The following is a 17,228-nucleotide window of genomic DNA, read 5'->3' as shown; positions in this document are numbered from 1 at the left end:
ATATCTATATCTTAACCCACCAAACTTTGTCAAGGTCAACAGAATGGTTTGAAACTGTTTCTGTCATATTCAGCAAATTTCTATCCAATGATGGAATGGTGAGTACTGGCTAGATCCCTACTGTAACATACCAGAAAACAAACTGGTAAACTAATAAACAAAGCTCATCATCACAATACTTGCCCATGTTGTTAAATAATTTCCACTGCAGGGAGTTTCTATTTCTGAATATTTCCCTTCTCTAAAGGATTTGTGACTACACGAATCCCCACGACTGACATGTAACTGTAAACAAACCTTGAGCACTCTGGTGAGCTTCTGTAGCTTCAGTTTCTTCTCTTGCTTCTCCGACAGATTCCCTTGCCCCAACTCCAGCATCTTCATCATCTTCTCCTCCTGTAAGACATTCCAAGACTGCCGGTACAGGTTCTTCAGCTCATCTGTGGATCCAAACTGCGGTGGCGGAGGCAGTAACAACATCGGCGAGGAGGCGGTAGAGGATGATGAGGATGTTGAAGATATGGGAGTGACGTGGGTACACTCAGAGTCACTGCTAGTGGTGGACAACTGTCCCCATTGTTCCACTGTAACAGGAGAGAGGGAATATTAGTAGTGGAGGGGTAGTAAGTTGTAGCCTCGCATCCAGTCGTATTATTTATATGTCTCCCGAGTCTTTTCTGGTCTCTCCACAAATACAGAGAGGACAGAAGAGAGTCGGGAGCTATAATACGGCTCAGCCGCTGGATACCAGGCTAAGTAAGTTCAAGATAAATGGAGCAAACTGTTAACTTACATTCTATCCAAACAAGCATGGGCAGCTTGTTAAATCCTCTCCATGGAACATTTACATGTGTATGTACATGTATTCACTGCCACCCATGTTACGTATGTGTGTGTTTTAGCAAAGCAGAATAACATACATCAGATTCTGTAATCAACTGTACGTGGAAAAAAGAAAATTAGTCAAGCTTCAACATCATTCTCTTCTTTACAAGTAAAAATGTGATAACATGAATAGTAAATTGCTAATAATGGGGGATTGTAAGTTGATTGGAACGTCAGAATCTCCAGTTTACACTAAATGATTACAGAGGACAGAAAATCTATGTAGGAAATCTATGCTGCAAAATTCATACCTGGGGGGTTGGACGGGGGTCTTGGAGGGTCATGTGGGGGTCTTGGAGGGTCATAAGGTGGTCTTGGAGGGTTGGATGGGGATTTCCTCTCCGAGGGAGGGCTCTTCTTGGTCCCGTTCATATCAAAGGCTGCCAGGTAGCTGGGCTTCCTAGGCTTCTCCCTGCTCCTCTTCATGCTGTTTCCAACTGGGGCAGTGGCAACAGGGCTTACCACAGGGGTGTCATCAAATACAGGTCGTTCTGGAGAACTCTCCTTCCTTTTTCGTGGGGGACTTGGGCTCTGTCTGGTAGGACTTACGGGGTTCGGAGATGGAGGCTCACTTTCTTCATCACTCTCGCTGTAGTAACCAAAGCCCTCTGCAAGGAGAGAAGACACCACAAGCAGGGTAAGGTTCCAGCTCATAGGGAATACATGTACGTTATTGTGTACCTGCTACCTTACTGTAGGATTGGAAATATTTGCAAAACAGTTCAGATTGGTAAATTCTAACAGTTATGTGTTGAATCCCTCAAATTTCATCCAGTAAGCATAAATAGAGATGTCATAAAGATGGCTTTTGCTGAAATGTAGCAATGACAAAAACATTCCATTCCAAAAATGTTAATTCGTCCAGGCCATATTTTGGGATTTTACAGTATATCAAAATGGGAATACAAACAAGATTAGGTGCTCAAATTTTCCATCACACACTCCCTGGGGAACACCATTATGTTAATGGCCTCCATTAATGGCCTCCATTATAAAATATAGGGAACAGCAGAAATTTGTAGGCAGGCAAGTAGACCTGCATCTTGAGGATGTTATAATTATGAATGATAATGTTTGTACACATGTACCATGTATGTATCAGCCAGGATAATATAGAGATTTAGCATGTGACATTTACATGGCACCCGTCTTGGGCAATGGCCAAAAAGTGCCTCCAGTATGAAATAATAATGTTAATGTGGAAAAATATAGTATAATAGATATAAATATTATACAGATGCCTCATCCAGAATATTTCCACTTTCAAAGCTCCTATGTTGATAAGGATCTCAATAAACTCTAGTTTCCCTCCCACTCACCTACGATGGCTGGACACTGTTTGGCCAGCTCCAGAATGTTCAGCTCTGGATCATGGATACTCTGCCTGTCGTACTGGATGGACGCCAGCTGGAGCTTGTTCAGCCATCTAGAACATGCAGCCAACATCCAGCTCATCAAACTTTAATGTTTAATACTAGTGCCTCATTACACAGTTAACCTGCTATCTTAAACTGACTATATAGTCCAGGAGGAGATTCTAAGAAGAGGCCTAGAAATGTGGTTTCGTAGCCCACCCTGTACAAAATTAGTCCACTACCACAGAATGATAGTGTGACGTCTTCCGATCATTTGAAGGTATGTTGTTCTTGGATCTAGGTGGGACATCATGGTTCTAGGGCTCTTAATGCAAATTAGACAATTATAGTACTACCATAGATCAATCTACACCATATCATTTTGTGAGAGTTTCCAGAGCTACAAAAATGCTCAAAATAGAATGTTTTCCAGTTGCAATCTAAATGTATTCAATGTCCTTCAAACTATTGCCCTTGAAACACAGGTGCATACAATGTACATGTACATGTAGTATTAGTATCTTACAACCAAATTATGGGAAAATAGCACAGTTGACATGTACATACCTGTCACGGTCCTCTTTACTATCTGTTGCAAAAAAGAAGGTCTTTATTTCCATATGGGAGGCTTTTATTCCACTGAAAAATTCAAGAGCGAAAACAGCTTTGTTAGAGAAGCATACTCTGTAGGCAAAATCATAAGTGCAAAATGAAATCTAACATACACTACTACACAGAGCTAGCTAAAGTTGCATCACAAAGAATTTCAAGTTTAGCACAGAGTTTTATTTACAATTTCCTCCCACATTCTGTGTCAGTGGCATAGACAACAGAGTACTCAGGCAGGTTGATGATTCCCTCAGCCTTCAGAGCCTGGAACAGACAGAGTGTAAGAAATACACATGTACATGTATATATAAGACAATGCTTTTCCAAGAAAGAGTTCTCCGTTTCAGAGTACACAGCTACGAAATGTACCTTCTAGCTACAAAATGTATCTTCTAAATGCTAGATATACAAATACATCAGAAGATAAACACAGATTCTAATACAGTACATTCAACCCCTTAACTCACATCTTGGCCAGCATAGTAGTACAGGGAGAACTTCTTCAGCACAAACCACAGCTTCTTCCACTTTTGTCCAAATATCTTCCTCTGATCCTTCTTCTTCCACAGCCATCCTTCACAGTCCCCATTTCCTAGGTCCTTACAAGACATCCTTCTCCTTGAGTCTGTCAAGGCGTGGAACATATGAAATATGAATGTTATAATCTACAAACAAGTTCAATTGCATTCCAAGATGTGATGACTCTTACTGTGCACAAATAGGCAATTACACACATGTACATCAAAGAATGTGAAAACCTCAGAACAGGTATCATTTAAAAGGATGTTTGAACGTATAGTGGTAGAAGATAATAGTAAAGTTGCTGTACTTTAGTTGTGTCAATGAAGACTTCTCATAAAAAGATCTGCTATGAAATGTCAACCTTTCCATTGTCTTTTTCTTTTCTAGTTTGACAAAAATCCTACTTGTATCATACACTCACATTAAAAAGGAGTGGACAAACTGAACATGATACTAATAGAATATCCTTTGTTAACACATGGACATGTTGTGAAGCATGGACATTGCACATATATAGGATGCATGCTAAAGACTGTTCTATGGCCAAAGATGATAGCTTCACTGCCATCCCAGTAACAAAGGTGATACAATCAATCAATCAATCTTTATTGCGCAACAATTGTACGGGTACAATGTATGGCAAGTTCGGGTGTGATACATGTACAGAACATCAAAACTAATATCTACGTGGTTGCTTATACATAACAATGGTAAGAGGGTTCTATGTAACAAATGACTAGTCGCTATGCTACTTTAGCTGATCGGATTAATTCATGGGAAACAGGTTTTACTAGAACATAGTGGTACACGATACAGAGTTAACATCAAGTGTTTGTGTCAGTACGATTCCTTTTTTGAAAAGCAGTAGAGATGTATTGGCCTATGTACAAGGAAATTGCATCAGGACATGACATAAGTAAATTGAAAGTTTCTGAACTTGTCTTAGGTAATGTTATGTTTGTAGTCTTGTTGATAACGTCCATAAGCTTCTGCCTTTCCTCAGTATATGTGGGACATGATAATAGAAAGTGTAGTTCGTCTTCGATACCATGATTGCAAGTAGGACAGCGTCTCTGAGTGGCTGGTATATTATTATATCGACCTTTTTCTATCTCCAAACAATGTGCACTAATTCGCAATTTTGTTATGTTAGCAACAAATGATTTATTTTGAATTGATGAAAGGTACTTTTCGAGAGTGAAGTTGGTCTTGAATTTAGAATATGTTTGCAATTTGCTATAATTTCTTATCTCTTGCCTCCAGCCAGAAACAAACGTGTCTTTCAGACGTTCCTTGAACACGTTTCCAAAATCTTTGGCGTCAACTGCAGGGTTTAACCAAACATTTTGGAAACCGTGTCTGCACAATATGTCTTGTACATGTACGGCCCAGTCCTGTTCTTGTTCAACAGCAAAATCGTAAGCTTTTTTAACTATTCTATCGTTTGGAAGGTTTTGTAGTCTAAGCCAATATTTAATAAGTTGAGATTGGGCTTCAATGTATAATGGAAATGTTCCGAGTTCACCCCTTACGGCGGCATTAACGGAACTTCTGGGAACTTGAAGTAGGATTTTACAGTAATTGAGAAGAACATGCTCTAGATCAGACACTTCATATGAGAATTTGGGATGTGTCAATAAAATATTTTGATTCGATAGTAATTCCGATTGATATAGAATATTTAATTTGTCACTATATCTCTTAAACCGGACTAGAACAGGACGAGGCGATGTCACATCGTTCTTCTTTCCTAATCGTGTAACCTTTAGGAGTTGTATATTTGAACCTAGTATCGGAGAAAGGATGTTATAAATTCCTTCCCGTATATTTTCAGCAGGATATTCCTGTACTCCGTTAAAGATCAAGTCTCTACATTGGATGTTTGTCCCTAGTACCTCAGCACAGTAAAGTAATATAGGTTTGACTAAACTATGGAACAGATCAAGGGCAAGGGAAATTGATGGGTTATGGTTTGATGCTAGTAAGGATTTGAGTTTAAAGGAGTCCCTGAGAGCTTTTAGTCGCAGCTGTTTAGTAGCCCGTGAGAATGACCCTGATGGGGTGATATCTATGCCTAAGTAAGTATAAAATTTAGTGATGTCTATTGTGTGCCCTTGTGTTCGGAAAGTTGATTGCTGTTGCTTACTTGTCCTGCCATGTTTTGAGAAAATCATGATTTTAGTCTTATCTCTGTTAATTGATAGTTTCCAAAGAGAGCAAAAGTCATCTAATCTTTTGAGACATTCTTTGTTTCTGATTTTGACAACAGTACAAGGTCGTCTGCCCATAAAAGACTACTTATGGGGGTGTCTTTTAGGACGACGGGATCACATAAAGGTGACATTAAAGTGGCTGGGAGATCGTTTATATAAAGGTTGAACAAGAGTGGACTTAAATTACATCCTTGGCGCACACCACATGTCGACTGAAAGAAATCTGAAAGTCCATTTGGCGTTTTGACGCAGTATTCTACGTTAGAATACATGGATTGGATGATTTTAAAGAATATGGAGCCTAATCACTGCCATGCCTGTAACAAAGATGTACCTACATTTCTGAGTGCCGGTGACCTTGTTCTTGGATCTCAGACGAACTGATGACTGATCTGGAGGTGGCTAGTAAACATAAAAACATGACAATAAACATGACAAGTCCTGTCAATCATTCTAAAACATATCATCACTTCCTCATGATCTATAGCCAACTGAATTATTGGTTTACCTGAATACAAGTTTGACATTGAAAAGTAGCATGCTACAAGTTGAAATTCCAGATTCAATGTTCATTCATGAAATCCCACTTGATCTTTGATATTGAAAAGATGTATTCAAGTTTTCAAGCAAGGGTATCTGTTATTATACTTTACAAGCATTTGTAGTCATGACCAGCAACACAGAGCATTTCAGCAGAAGCATATAACCTGACAATACTGTGAAGGGTGTAAAATGATATTGACTTCACACAGAAAACAAGAGGACATGCATGTGCAACTACATGTACATGACTGCCCACCATTTGGAAGGACACTCTCGAGTAGGAGGGAGAGAGACAACTGCAGAAAGGGTTCTTGGCTGTGTTCTATGGCACAGAAAGTGTACAACAAACACACACAACAAGGACAGGAGAAGAATAGCAACAGTTGAAGAGACATTGTATGCATGGTGTGACAGAAGACTTCATGTAGACATTGTATATAAATCTCTGGAAGAAATGTCTCAAAATAGGTGAACTGGTATTTCAAGTACATTTGTAACAAAAGCAATGACTTACAAACTTCAAAAGAACATTACATGCTCCCTTACTTTCGTATGGTGTAATGACATGTATGGCTGACATGTGATATTTTTTACATGGTTACAAAATCACTTGCACTTGTTACTCTGCTACATGTATTTTCAAAATCATTAGTAACAAAAAAATATTTAATGTCGTTCCTGGAAAGTAGATTTGAAACATTAGGCATTACAAAGTCTCCCTAATGGAGCCATATTTGTACCTTTGTTTACAATTCTTGCTCAAAGTGTTGCCAAAGCATCTACACAAAAAATGGGATGCATGTTTGAGAAATGATAGATCCTAGTAATTCAAAACTAGGAACAGGATAAATTCATTGATAAATGTCTCTGTATGCACAAAGACCTTGCTACATTGTATACTGGATCTAAGTCTATAATGCAATGGCAAAGACCCTACCATATTCTGTTGCACATGTGATGTACTTCCAATTCTGACTGGCACCCCTCCAACTATTTTCACAGAGTAGCTGTAAAAGGGGAGAAAGGGAGTCCATATATGTGACCTGTACATAACATAGCCCTGATATCATAGGTTATACGTGGATGTGTAATTGATGAAATAGGTGGGACAATTTCCATAAATGCCTTTCCTCCACTTTATATCTAGCATTAGATACATGCAAATCACAAAGATGTACATTATAGTGAACTAAAATGTTCTTGTTCAAACTTTTTACCACAATTCAAGAGAAATACTCATCTGTAACATTCATATGTATGCTACGATAAGCCAGTCCCAAACTGAATTGTTTGACAGGACGATGTAAATATTTCTTTTGCTTAGTACCACACTGGCATAGTTTACACACAAAATGTATACACAACAAAACACATTATACATGTACATGTATTATGGGAAAAAATGGTATGTGTGAGCTGTGATTTTTTTTACATGGAGAAAGTGTGGGTAATTATTCATGATCTGTTATTTTGCATTTCCATTAAGTTTATGAAAATTCTTAGTGACCTTTTCCAATTCTCACCCCAACCTTTCTTCTGGTCTCTTTTTCAAACAACACAGCACAATAATTTCTAGCATGTCCCTTTGTGTTATACTTACATGTAGGCAAATAGAAACATTTGAACATACATGTACAGGTTATAGGTTACATACTGTGTGACAGAAAAGCATGAATCAGCTGCATTCTTACCTTCCTGGTGCGGAAGTGGGAGACTTGGGCAACACTTCCTGCTTCTGCACAGTTGGGTTGGTCTAGAATGTATGTACAAGCAGATAACCAGTTAACAGGAGATTATTCTGTAGAGGAAAGTCCAGGGGTTGTGTGAACATGCTGACTGATGAGATAAGCAAAGGGAAAATCCCCTGGGTTTAAAAAAGGAAGTTCATGGAAACGAGTTGGCAGGAAATGTAAACTAGCCGAATGCAGAACAAACACTGTTCTAGCCACAAATGATGAGTTGCTTTGGAAATATGTTCAGAGAGAACAAAAAAGGTTTCACAGAGAACGGCAAACAGTCCAATTATGGGATAGATGTCATGGTTTGTTCAGAGATAAATTCTTTATAAAGTCAGTAGTGACAGCTGGGCATATTTGTCACATCGTAAATACGATATGCACAACTATAGGTATGGGTATTTCAAATACCAGTATTACACATTATCTGAATTCAGTATCTTTATGCAAACTACATTATGCAATGCACAAAAGTAATACATTTTCATCAATTCTTTGTGTCTTAACAGGAAACGAGCTGGTATATAGTAATAATCTAGTGACAACTGTATATTATCACAAGCGCGACAAGGTGTCAATGTGCCAAAAGCCAATATACAAGCATGGACTTAATCAGGTTTTTCTTTTTTGGTAAATCCAGTCCTGTTCAGAAAACGTTACCTGGCCAATGAGAAAGTTGTGAAACTTGTGACTGTGTCAGGCAGCATATATGCACACTGCTATTTGAACACTGCTCCACAACCTACTGACTAGAAGCACAGTGAGGTCACGCATGTTTACAAGTTACTCATGTTTATCTACAGAGTTCTGTCACCACATCTGTAAACAACATTACATGGGAGCTCTAGAAATAAGGCTGACCAAAGAACAATTTCATCTACTTTGGTGGACGATTTTCCCTCACACATTTCACGAAGCTTGAAGCAAAGACAATCAAACAATGCCTGTGACCTTTCCCATAACCAAGGGTCACGGTGTTCTGCTCTGTTTGCTGTGCATGTTGACTTTTGGCCACAGCTCAGACATACCAGCACAATTGTCTTGAACATTATTGTGTGCTACGTACCTTACTTTTTCCTAACAAAGAAAGCATATTTTGCATGCAGAATTAACTAAAAAAACTGTGACAAACACTTAGTCTAAGCATATCCTATTGCAAACTCGGGAAAGCCCATTAATTGAGGTGTGTTTATCTGGGACCCCAGTGCCAACAGCAAAGCATATATAGTGGAGTCACAAATCCTGCTCTAAACCCCACTATCAGCTGTTTTACTTCCTTATAGCCTTCACAGTGATAAGAAGGACAAATCATAGGCTGTCATCATACAATTCTAGCCTTAGGAAAACAGTAGCTACCTACCCTGGCTTCCCTGACTGAGTCCCTCTGGTCAGGAAAAGGTGGAGTATCGTATTTCACTTCCTTGTTGGGAGACCCAGAATAACTGGGCTCCTGCTCCACAATCCTAGCACTTTCCACAGGATCCATCCTCCTGGTGAACTGCTTGGTCTTTTCCCTTACCAACCTTTCCTGGTTGGGGGGAGGGACTATCGGAGAGGGTGCAAATCTACTTTGGATGTCATCCAGGTTAGCAACTTCTGGCGACTCCTTCCTGAAACTTTGTTTACTTGGTTGCACTGAAACTGGCAGCACATTCGCAGGCTCTGAATCTGCAGCCTGAGGGGATGCACCTTCTGGGTTTGCACCTGCAGATTCGGATTTGTCCTTGTCTTTCTTGAATCTGAGTGAGATTCTGTGCACATATCGTGTTGTCCTTATTGTGGAATCATCAGTTTCCGCTTTCCCAACCACCCCCCTTTGGAAATTGGACTCTTCTTCTTCTTCCTTACTCTCATCTTTTGCTGGACTTTTCACGGCCTCCTGAAGTTCAGAAACACGTTCTGCAAAATGTTTCCTCTGTGGTCTTTTCATGACATTGCTCTCCGAACCCCCTTCAAATATGGCCAGCTTGGCGGAAAACTGCTCGGTCAGTGGTCGAGTCCTTCTTGCTACTTCATCCATGGGTAACTTAGAAACCTCTGGAACACTCTTAAAGGAGTGTCTTCCGTCCATCCTCGATCGCTCATAAGGAGGAGGAGGGCCTCGAGACGCGTTCTTCCCCCTCGGTCGTGTTTCCCTTTCCACTCTAAACGCCGGCATGGACGACATATCTCCTGTCAGTTTTCTAAGGTTGGAAGGGACGAAATCTTTGATGGCATTTTGTTTGTCAATGACAATGACTTCCCTGTCTGCTGAGAGAGGCCGTGGGGCAGAATCCGGCTGGGACAACGGCCTGGGTGGGACGGATCTCTGAGGGGAACTCTCAGCAGATGTTGATGCTTCTGAGATTGTCTCCACTTCCATCCTGACGTGATCCGAGAGTCTCTGGTTACTGACTGAATAAATGACATGCAAAGAAAAACACAATCTCAATACAAATACCTGTTCCGTAGAAAAATTTTCCTGTTTTACAGCTAAAGGTCATTAAAAATGTCTATGAATTAATGAAGCATGATATGCGAAGACTTAAATGCAATAGAATGAGCAACAAAACTAAAAATGTCCAAAATGTCATAAATACACAAAAGCTTTGACCATTTTATGTGAACAGACTGGCTCTGCGTATATATACAGTAAATGTTCACTAAGCATGAAGATAACGTACATCTTGCAATCATGTTTGTTTAAACTTGTACATCACGTTTTCCAGACATATTTACTTCAGCACGACAGCACTCCGAGGGAATTAGAATATCACTTAGTTCACGTTTTAGACATTTTTGTCAGCATCACCAAACCAGCACAGATTCAAAAGGAAATGTAATTTACTGTATCTTCAATTCATTATAACCTAAGTTGTGCTAAATCAACAGGAACCACATTTCATCCTAGATATTGTAACAGTTTTGTCTCAAAAAGAACAGTGACCCAAAAAGCAGCCAGCACTTATCTCACATACGAAGGCACACCTAATCATCTTGTAAAAACCTGAATCTTACCCCTACATTCTTACCTACCTGGATGCTGTGATTATGAGACTTAAAGAAACATAAGAAAGTGGGTCACAAGGAAAACAAGTCTTGAGAACCTTTGTCAAACATGCAGTTCCTCCAAAGACACGAGTAGTTTGCATATCAGAAGGTATGAATCTTGTTGGGCCCAACAGTGCCCTTTATTTGTGGTAACCGGAGTGTGAACTCAAATTTCCCTCCAGGGCAAATGTCGGCTTGGCCATGTTTTATAACTACCGGGCCAAAACAAATAAGATATTTCACATACAGCTGGAGGCTAAACTATTTCATTTCCCACCAAAACTGCACTTTGCAATTCTCAGAGTTCGTTAAGCTTTCTGGCGTACGCTACAAGTTAAGTTTACGGGTCTTCATAATTTCAATACCTTCTAATTACGTATTTGCTACTATGCTACGGGGAATTGCCCAACATCTGTTTAGGTTCTTACTTCCGACACTTTTAAGATCTTAAAATATCTTAATGTGCTACTTAAAATGCCCAAGCACGCACCTTTTGTATGTCCAAACAAAACCCAGGTAATTAAGCATTGTCTCAGTATCAAAGCAACCTTAATGCTAAATCATGGGGTTACAGATTGCCATTCTGGTGTGTAAAGAAAGAACTACATGTAATAAAAATACAGTTTGATTTACCACCATTGCTGTAGAAAATGAAGTCTAAGGAAGGCTAAATTTCATGCACAAGGTAAACACTAAAAGATTTAAGGAGAAGATAGTTTTCCATCTGTCTGTCGATGTTGTGTCATTATAAGACTAACCTCGGCTGACCTCTCCACAGGAAAACCTGTAGGTATCAAAAGTACCTAAATACTGTAGTTCTTGACATTTTCACAGTGGTCTTAGGTTCATGTTTTTTTGCAGTGTTTGAATGGAAGCTTGTGGCCTCCTGTGCACGATAATACTCAGAAGTATACTACATACACCTACAGGATTAGCCAAAGTTTTAAATAAGAGAATTGTACCACAAATACAGTACCATTCAAATAATACCAAGATGCGAACAATTTACATAATAAAAAGCACTTAATGCAGGTCTTCCCAGGACTTTGTCTAAAACAGAATTTTCATACCACCCAGTGTAAGATACTTTCTCCTACCTTCTCTCCTCTCTTCTCTCTCACCGCCTGCCCTGAACCCCTGCATGCCCGTGTCTGGTGGAAGTGACTTTGGCCTTTCCCGCGGCCTGTCCTTTCTGTTCTGTCGAGCGCGCAGCATTGCTTCCCTCAGCGTCTCTCGTGTTTCCTGTGCCAGCCTGAAGGAGGGGTCGTGGTTCTCCGTCCCCTCGCTGAACGTAGCGGACCGCCTGTACTTGCTTTGCCGATCCAGGAGGTAGTTTGGAGAACGAGCGCCGAGAGGTAGTGGTCTGGTGGGGCTCAGGCCCTCTCCCTCCTCCCTGGGAAATCAAGTTATAAACCATCTTAACTCCGAACTGTAAATCACTCGGTAAACCGACAGCAGGAAAGTCCAATATATTTTCAGAAAATTAAGCTGATTTTTCAGAAGTTTTGCTTAAGTGCTTTCCTTCAGTATGCAACCAAAGAAGCGATAATCTTTTAAAAAATCAGTGTTATAGAAGGTCATCACAGAATTTGACCTTTATTGAAGATGACATAACTACAAGTTCAAACAATATGGTTCTAATAGAACAAACCATTTTTTAATACACGCAGGCAGGAGAATCTAAGTGTCACATCAATCGCAAAGCTATTAGCAGAAAAAAAGAGTGACGTGCAGAAAATATTCATTTGATATTCAAGAAAATGAATATGCAAGGATATCCTTGCTACCTAACCATTATTTAACAGCCAATACAGACTTGGTGCCCAATGGCTTAATAACCTTAGCAGGCTGAAAGTTATGAGATGAAAGGATATAGACAGAACCTCATGCATGCTCTGCCCTGAAACAGGAAGAAAATCTCAGCATAAGAATACAAACATGCACCAAGGAAAGGGGAGGTAGACAGCAGTAAGACTTCCACAACAAAAAAACACAGATTTACCACTGTGGGGATGCTGGGCTAACCGGCGACCGGGTCACAACAGTCGAGACGGAATCAATAGATGCTCCTTCCTCCTCAGAATCTTCCCTATAATTCAAGCAACACATCAGTAATCTCGAAAGACCTAGTCTAGGGATGGTTACTATCAACTGCAGTACATGCTAATGCTGCAAGAGGGCATAAGTGAGCTGCATTATACACACCATACACTTTTAACACCACATATATGCCAGGGTCACATTTTCAAACCAGGGCCCGGCTGGGCTCTTTTTGGCAACGGAAAAAATGTATACCTACAGTACAAAAACCGGAAAACACAAATCATGCCCAAGACTTACATTTTGTGTAGTTTGTTGTCTTTTGTATCATATCTTTTCATTCCTGAAAGCTTAGAAACCGGTCGGGCCCTGGTTTGGAAATGTGACCTAGGCAATAGTAGGGAGTGTGTGAGTGGCAAACAAAAGTTCTAGAAAAAGCCAAGAGAAGCCCCAGATCATCTCTCTCTCCCATCTGCTGCCAAACTCACCTAAAAAAGACAGAGACATGCAATATGGCGTTGCAGTCAGCTTAAGTACAGCAGCTCTATATAAAAATATTTCTGTACAACTTTTTATCTGCTTGTAGGTAGGTAGGTAGGTAGGTTATCCCTCTAAGCATCACAGACCAATGTCAACTCTACAGCTGGCCAGTGATATTGAGATGGTTAAAGGAGTTATTCTGATGTTGTATAATTGCTGTTCTCAGTAATTTTCATTCTAAAAAGCTCTCGACAGATAGCACTAGTTGTATCAGATTCTATAAATTAAGGCATAGTGACTGTCGTAAAATAAAGGATGAACATTTTCTAAGGAATTGAAGCCCACAGCAAACCATAACATCATCATAGCTACAAGCATAGATCAGAAAAATCCATGCACAGCTGTGAAGCCAACATATTGTCTCCATCTGCACCTGAGTAGTTCAAGAAGAAAGATATAAAAGTGAATGCAAATGAACATGCAGAAACAATGCTAGACGGCCAGCTCAGCTCACAGCACCTGCGATAGCTACATCTACAAAGTAGCCACCGCAACCAACCAACAATGAATTCTGGCTTAAGTATCTACCCGAGGAACTCATCCGAAAAATAGTGCTTAAGTACGCTCAGAGACACGCTCTGGGACATGCCACTGAAAGGGATGGGATTGTCAACGTCCTCAGATGACCCTCTGTCTCTCCTGGGGTGAGAAGACACAGGGATTTGTTGGTGACACACTTCTTGATGCATTCAGGTATTAAAGAACAATTCACAATGAACTTGAGGAAACAGACGAAGACACAAAATATTTTAGTAATTATTGTAAATAGTAAAGTAGATAGTGGAGCATTTGGCATAAAATACATGTAGCTGTTATCTTTCAAAAAGCAATCATTGCAGCGTAACTTCTCAACAACCAAACTACAACTGCAGCTTGCAGCTTGCTTCAACAACAAATCAAGACAATGGCAAGGAAACAAAAGCCATGTTTGACTACCTATAATGCAATCATGATGGTGCCATACGCAAATCATCAGGTTCCATGCCATGCTAAACTCCACACCAGAAGCACTTATCTCAGTCTACAAATTCCACTAAGCCAATTCCAGTTACATGCCTATAAAACAGCTACAGCCTCAAACCACATCAAGCTCATCAATTTCCCAGCAAAAGAGTTCAGAATTTTACCCCTGTTGTTCAGGTACAGGTGTCACAGGTATGGCTGGGACACTCTGAGACCTGGTGGACAGTGGAGGGAATTCCATGGACCCAAACTTAACATCAGACGACTTATAGACATGTAAATCAACATCGCTCCCCTGGGGGGAGGGGGGCTCAGGTGAAGGTTTGTGCTCTTCATCTTCTGAGTCCTCACTGAAAGAGGAAGACCACCTGAAGTCAGTATCGCGAACATGCTGCATCAAGAAATGCTGCAACCAAGGATACTCCTTGGACACACAATTTGTCAGTGCTGAATGGTGCTTAAAATATCACATAAAAAGATAATTCAAGGTAGTCCTATAAGCTTTTTTGAGGCCGTAGAGGAAATGGATTGTTCTACTATGTCTAGGGCATGGTGTTGGGAGGAAGAGGCCATTCCTCTCCTTCTAGCATCTTTACCTCCCAAACATAAGTCACCCAAATATCACATGATATCCCAAACAAATGGATGCTACACTATACTACTTAAGAGCTGAAGAAGTGAGGAAATGACCTGATATGGAGTGTACATAATGATTCTATGTCAGGAGCTGCATCACTGTCATCTGAGACGGTTAGAGGACTTAGGTCTTCCCTGATGGATATGTGAAATTTGGTTGAGGAGAAAGAAATGAACATGATTATACATTCAAGTATGGTATGAATTCCTCGTGATCAACTGTGTATGACGTTGTAAATGTCAGCTGGCCATCCAAGCAACCCAAACAGACAAGACAGGAAAGCTTCACCTCTAATAATTGTACACGTTTGCATTGCTATACATGTATATAGCACATGCAATTGTGGATACAAATAACATATGGATCTTAGCCATGTTACGCTTGTGCCTCCTCTGTCATGCCCACCTATATAATGAAATTAGCTTAACAATGACTTTTTCAAAGCCTATGGATGCAAAAATGCTACAAAATCAGTATCACCTCAAGTAACAAAAAAACAAGTTGCATAGTGGCTTGGTGAATTTGACATGAACTCTAAAGTCTGCAGTGTATAATAATAAACATACTAAAGGCCAAAACAAAGACATACTAGTGCACAACTAACAGTCCTATTTGCACATTACTCATTTCTCTACAGGGCTTCAGGATAAGAATTAGTAAGCTACAAGTACAAGCAACCTTGGCCCCAGTAAAAAAATTAAATTTAAGACACCACAGACATCCATGCAAACATGATAAACCAAACTTCAACTCTACCGTTCTGTTGGTTCTTGTCTCATCATTTTGGGCCTATTGCCCAGACGACGGTCACTCTCTTTCTCCTGATGTTCTGGTTTTCTACGAGAGAGAAGAGGACTAGACTTGTTGGGCACTGGTTCTAGCATCATCGTCATCTCTGGCATATTGCTTGGATTGTGTTCTCTTTCATTCTCCAGATTTCTCTGTCTTCCATGAGAGAGCAAAGGACTAGAACTGCTGGGCACTGGTTCTTGTCTCATCATCATTTCTGGTACATTCTCTGATCTAAGTTCTCTTTCCTCCAGACGACCTTGTTTTCCATGAGAGAGCAAAGGACTAGAATTTCTGGGCACTGGTTCTTGTTTTCTGTGCATCTCAGGCATTCTGCCTGGACTAAGTTCTCTATCCTTCTCCATGTGTCTCAGTCTTCCATGAGAGAGCAGAGGACTAGTGTTTGCAGGCACTGGTTCTTGTCTTCTCTCCATTTCAGCCATACTGCCTGGACCACGTTCACTCTTTCTCTCCAAATGTCCTGATCTTCCATGAGAGAGCAGAGGACTAGATTTCGCAGGCACTGGTTCTTGTCTTCTCTCCATTTCAGCCATACTGCCTGGACTACGTTCACTCTTCCTCTCCAGATGTCCTGATCTTCCATGAGAGAGCAGAGGACTAGCTTTCGCAGGCACTGGTTCTTGTCTTCTCTCCATTTCAGCCATACTGCCTGGACTACGTTCACTCTTCCTCTCCAGATGTCCTGATCTTCCATGAGAGAGCAGAGGACTAGATTTTGCAGGCACTGGTTCTTGTCTTCTCTCCATTTCAGCCATACTGCCTGGACCACGTTCACTCTTTCTCTCCAAATGTCCTGATCTTCCATGAGAGAGCAGAGGACTAGATTTCGCAGGCACTGGTTCTTGTCTTCTCTCCATTTCAGCCATACTGCCTGGACTACGTTCAGTCTTCCCCTCCCGATGTCCTGACCTTCCATGAGAGAGCAGAGGACTAGCTTTACTGGGCACTGGTTCTTGTCTAGGTGGGGATGAGTTCTCAGGCCTGTCCTCCATAACAACTGGTGGGCTTATTTCTGTACGGGGTTCATCTGGGATAGGGAGGACCTCTGCAGACACCAACAGGAGCCTATCCTCATCACTAACAAGTGCACATCAAACAAAAGTACCAAATCATCCTTCTGTAACTTTCTGAAACAATACCTACTGATAATCTTAGAAGTTAAAGGTAATATGTTTCATTATTATGAAAACTATAACATTTGCCTTCTATAGTATGTTCAAAGCAACAACAACAAAATCTTTTTCACGCAAACAAATTCTGAACAACCTTAGCCCCATGCAGTTCATGCAATCACCAAGGAAAGTATCAGTCTAGTTGTGGACTAAAGCTTCTCATTTGCATGTTC

The 17,228-nt window shown here is 40.5% G+C and overlaps 1 protein-coding gene across 15 annotated transcripts in view; it reads right to left on the bottom strand.

The window, feature by feature from the left end:
- The window catches only part of LOC118423066 (CNK3/IPCEF1 fusion protein-like), a 37,540-nt gene that overhangs the window by 2,597 nt on the left and 17,715 nt on the right, over positions 1–17,228 (bottom strand). For 10 of the 15 annotated variants that reach the window (XM_035830974.1, XM_035830977.1, XM_035830983.1 and 7 more), the window contains 13 exons: positions 12,896–12,982; positions 11,991–12,286; positions 9,224–10,257; positions 7,819–7,880; positions 7,065–7,134; positions 6,384–6,449; positions 5,923–5,986; positions 3,317–3,474; positions 3,034–3,113; positions 2,808–2,879; positions 2,205–2,311; positions 1,137–1,493; positions 298–584 (listed from right to left, as the gene is read on the bottom strand). In XM_035830974.1, the coding sequence (XP_035686867.1) occupies positions 298–584; positions 1,137–1,493; positions 2,205–2,311; positions 2,808–2,879; positions 3,034–3,113; positions 3,317–3,474; positions 5,923–5,986; positions 6,384–6,449; positions 7,065–7,134; positions 7,819–7,880; positions 9,224–10,257; positions 11,991–12,286; positions 12,896–12,982 (2,740 nt within the window). Of the gene's footprint in view, positions 1–297; positions 585–1,136; positions 1,494–2,204; positions 2,312–2,807; positions 2,880–3,033; positions 3,114–3,316; positions 3,475–5,922; positions 5,987–6,383; positions 6,450–7,064; positions 7,135–7,818; positions 7,881–9,223; positions 10,258–11,990; positions 12,287–12,895; positions 12,983–14,001; positions 14,113–14,600; positions 14,787–15,126; positions 15,208–15,829; positions 16,962–17,196; positions 17,222–17,228 lie in introns of those variants that run through there. The other 5 variants (XM_035830979.1, XM_035830981.1, XM_035830987.1 and 2 more) reach the window with 5 other exon arrangements.

This window comes from Branchiostoma floridae, chromosome 9, assembly GCF_000003815.2.
Source record: "Branchiostoma floridae strain S238N-H82 chromosome 9, Bfl_VNyyK, whole genome shotgun sequence".
NCBI classification, from domain to species: Eukaryota; Metazoa; Chordata; class Leptocardii; order Amphioxiformes; family Branchiostomatidae; genus Branchiostoma; species Branchiostoma floridae.
This window is presented reverse-complemented; position numbering and strand designations above follow the sequence as displayed.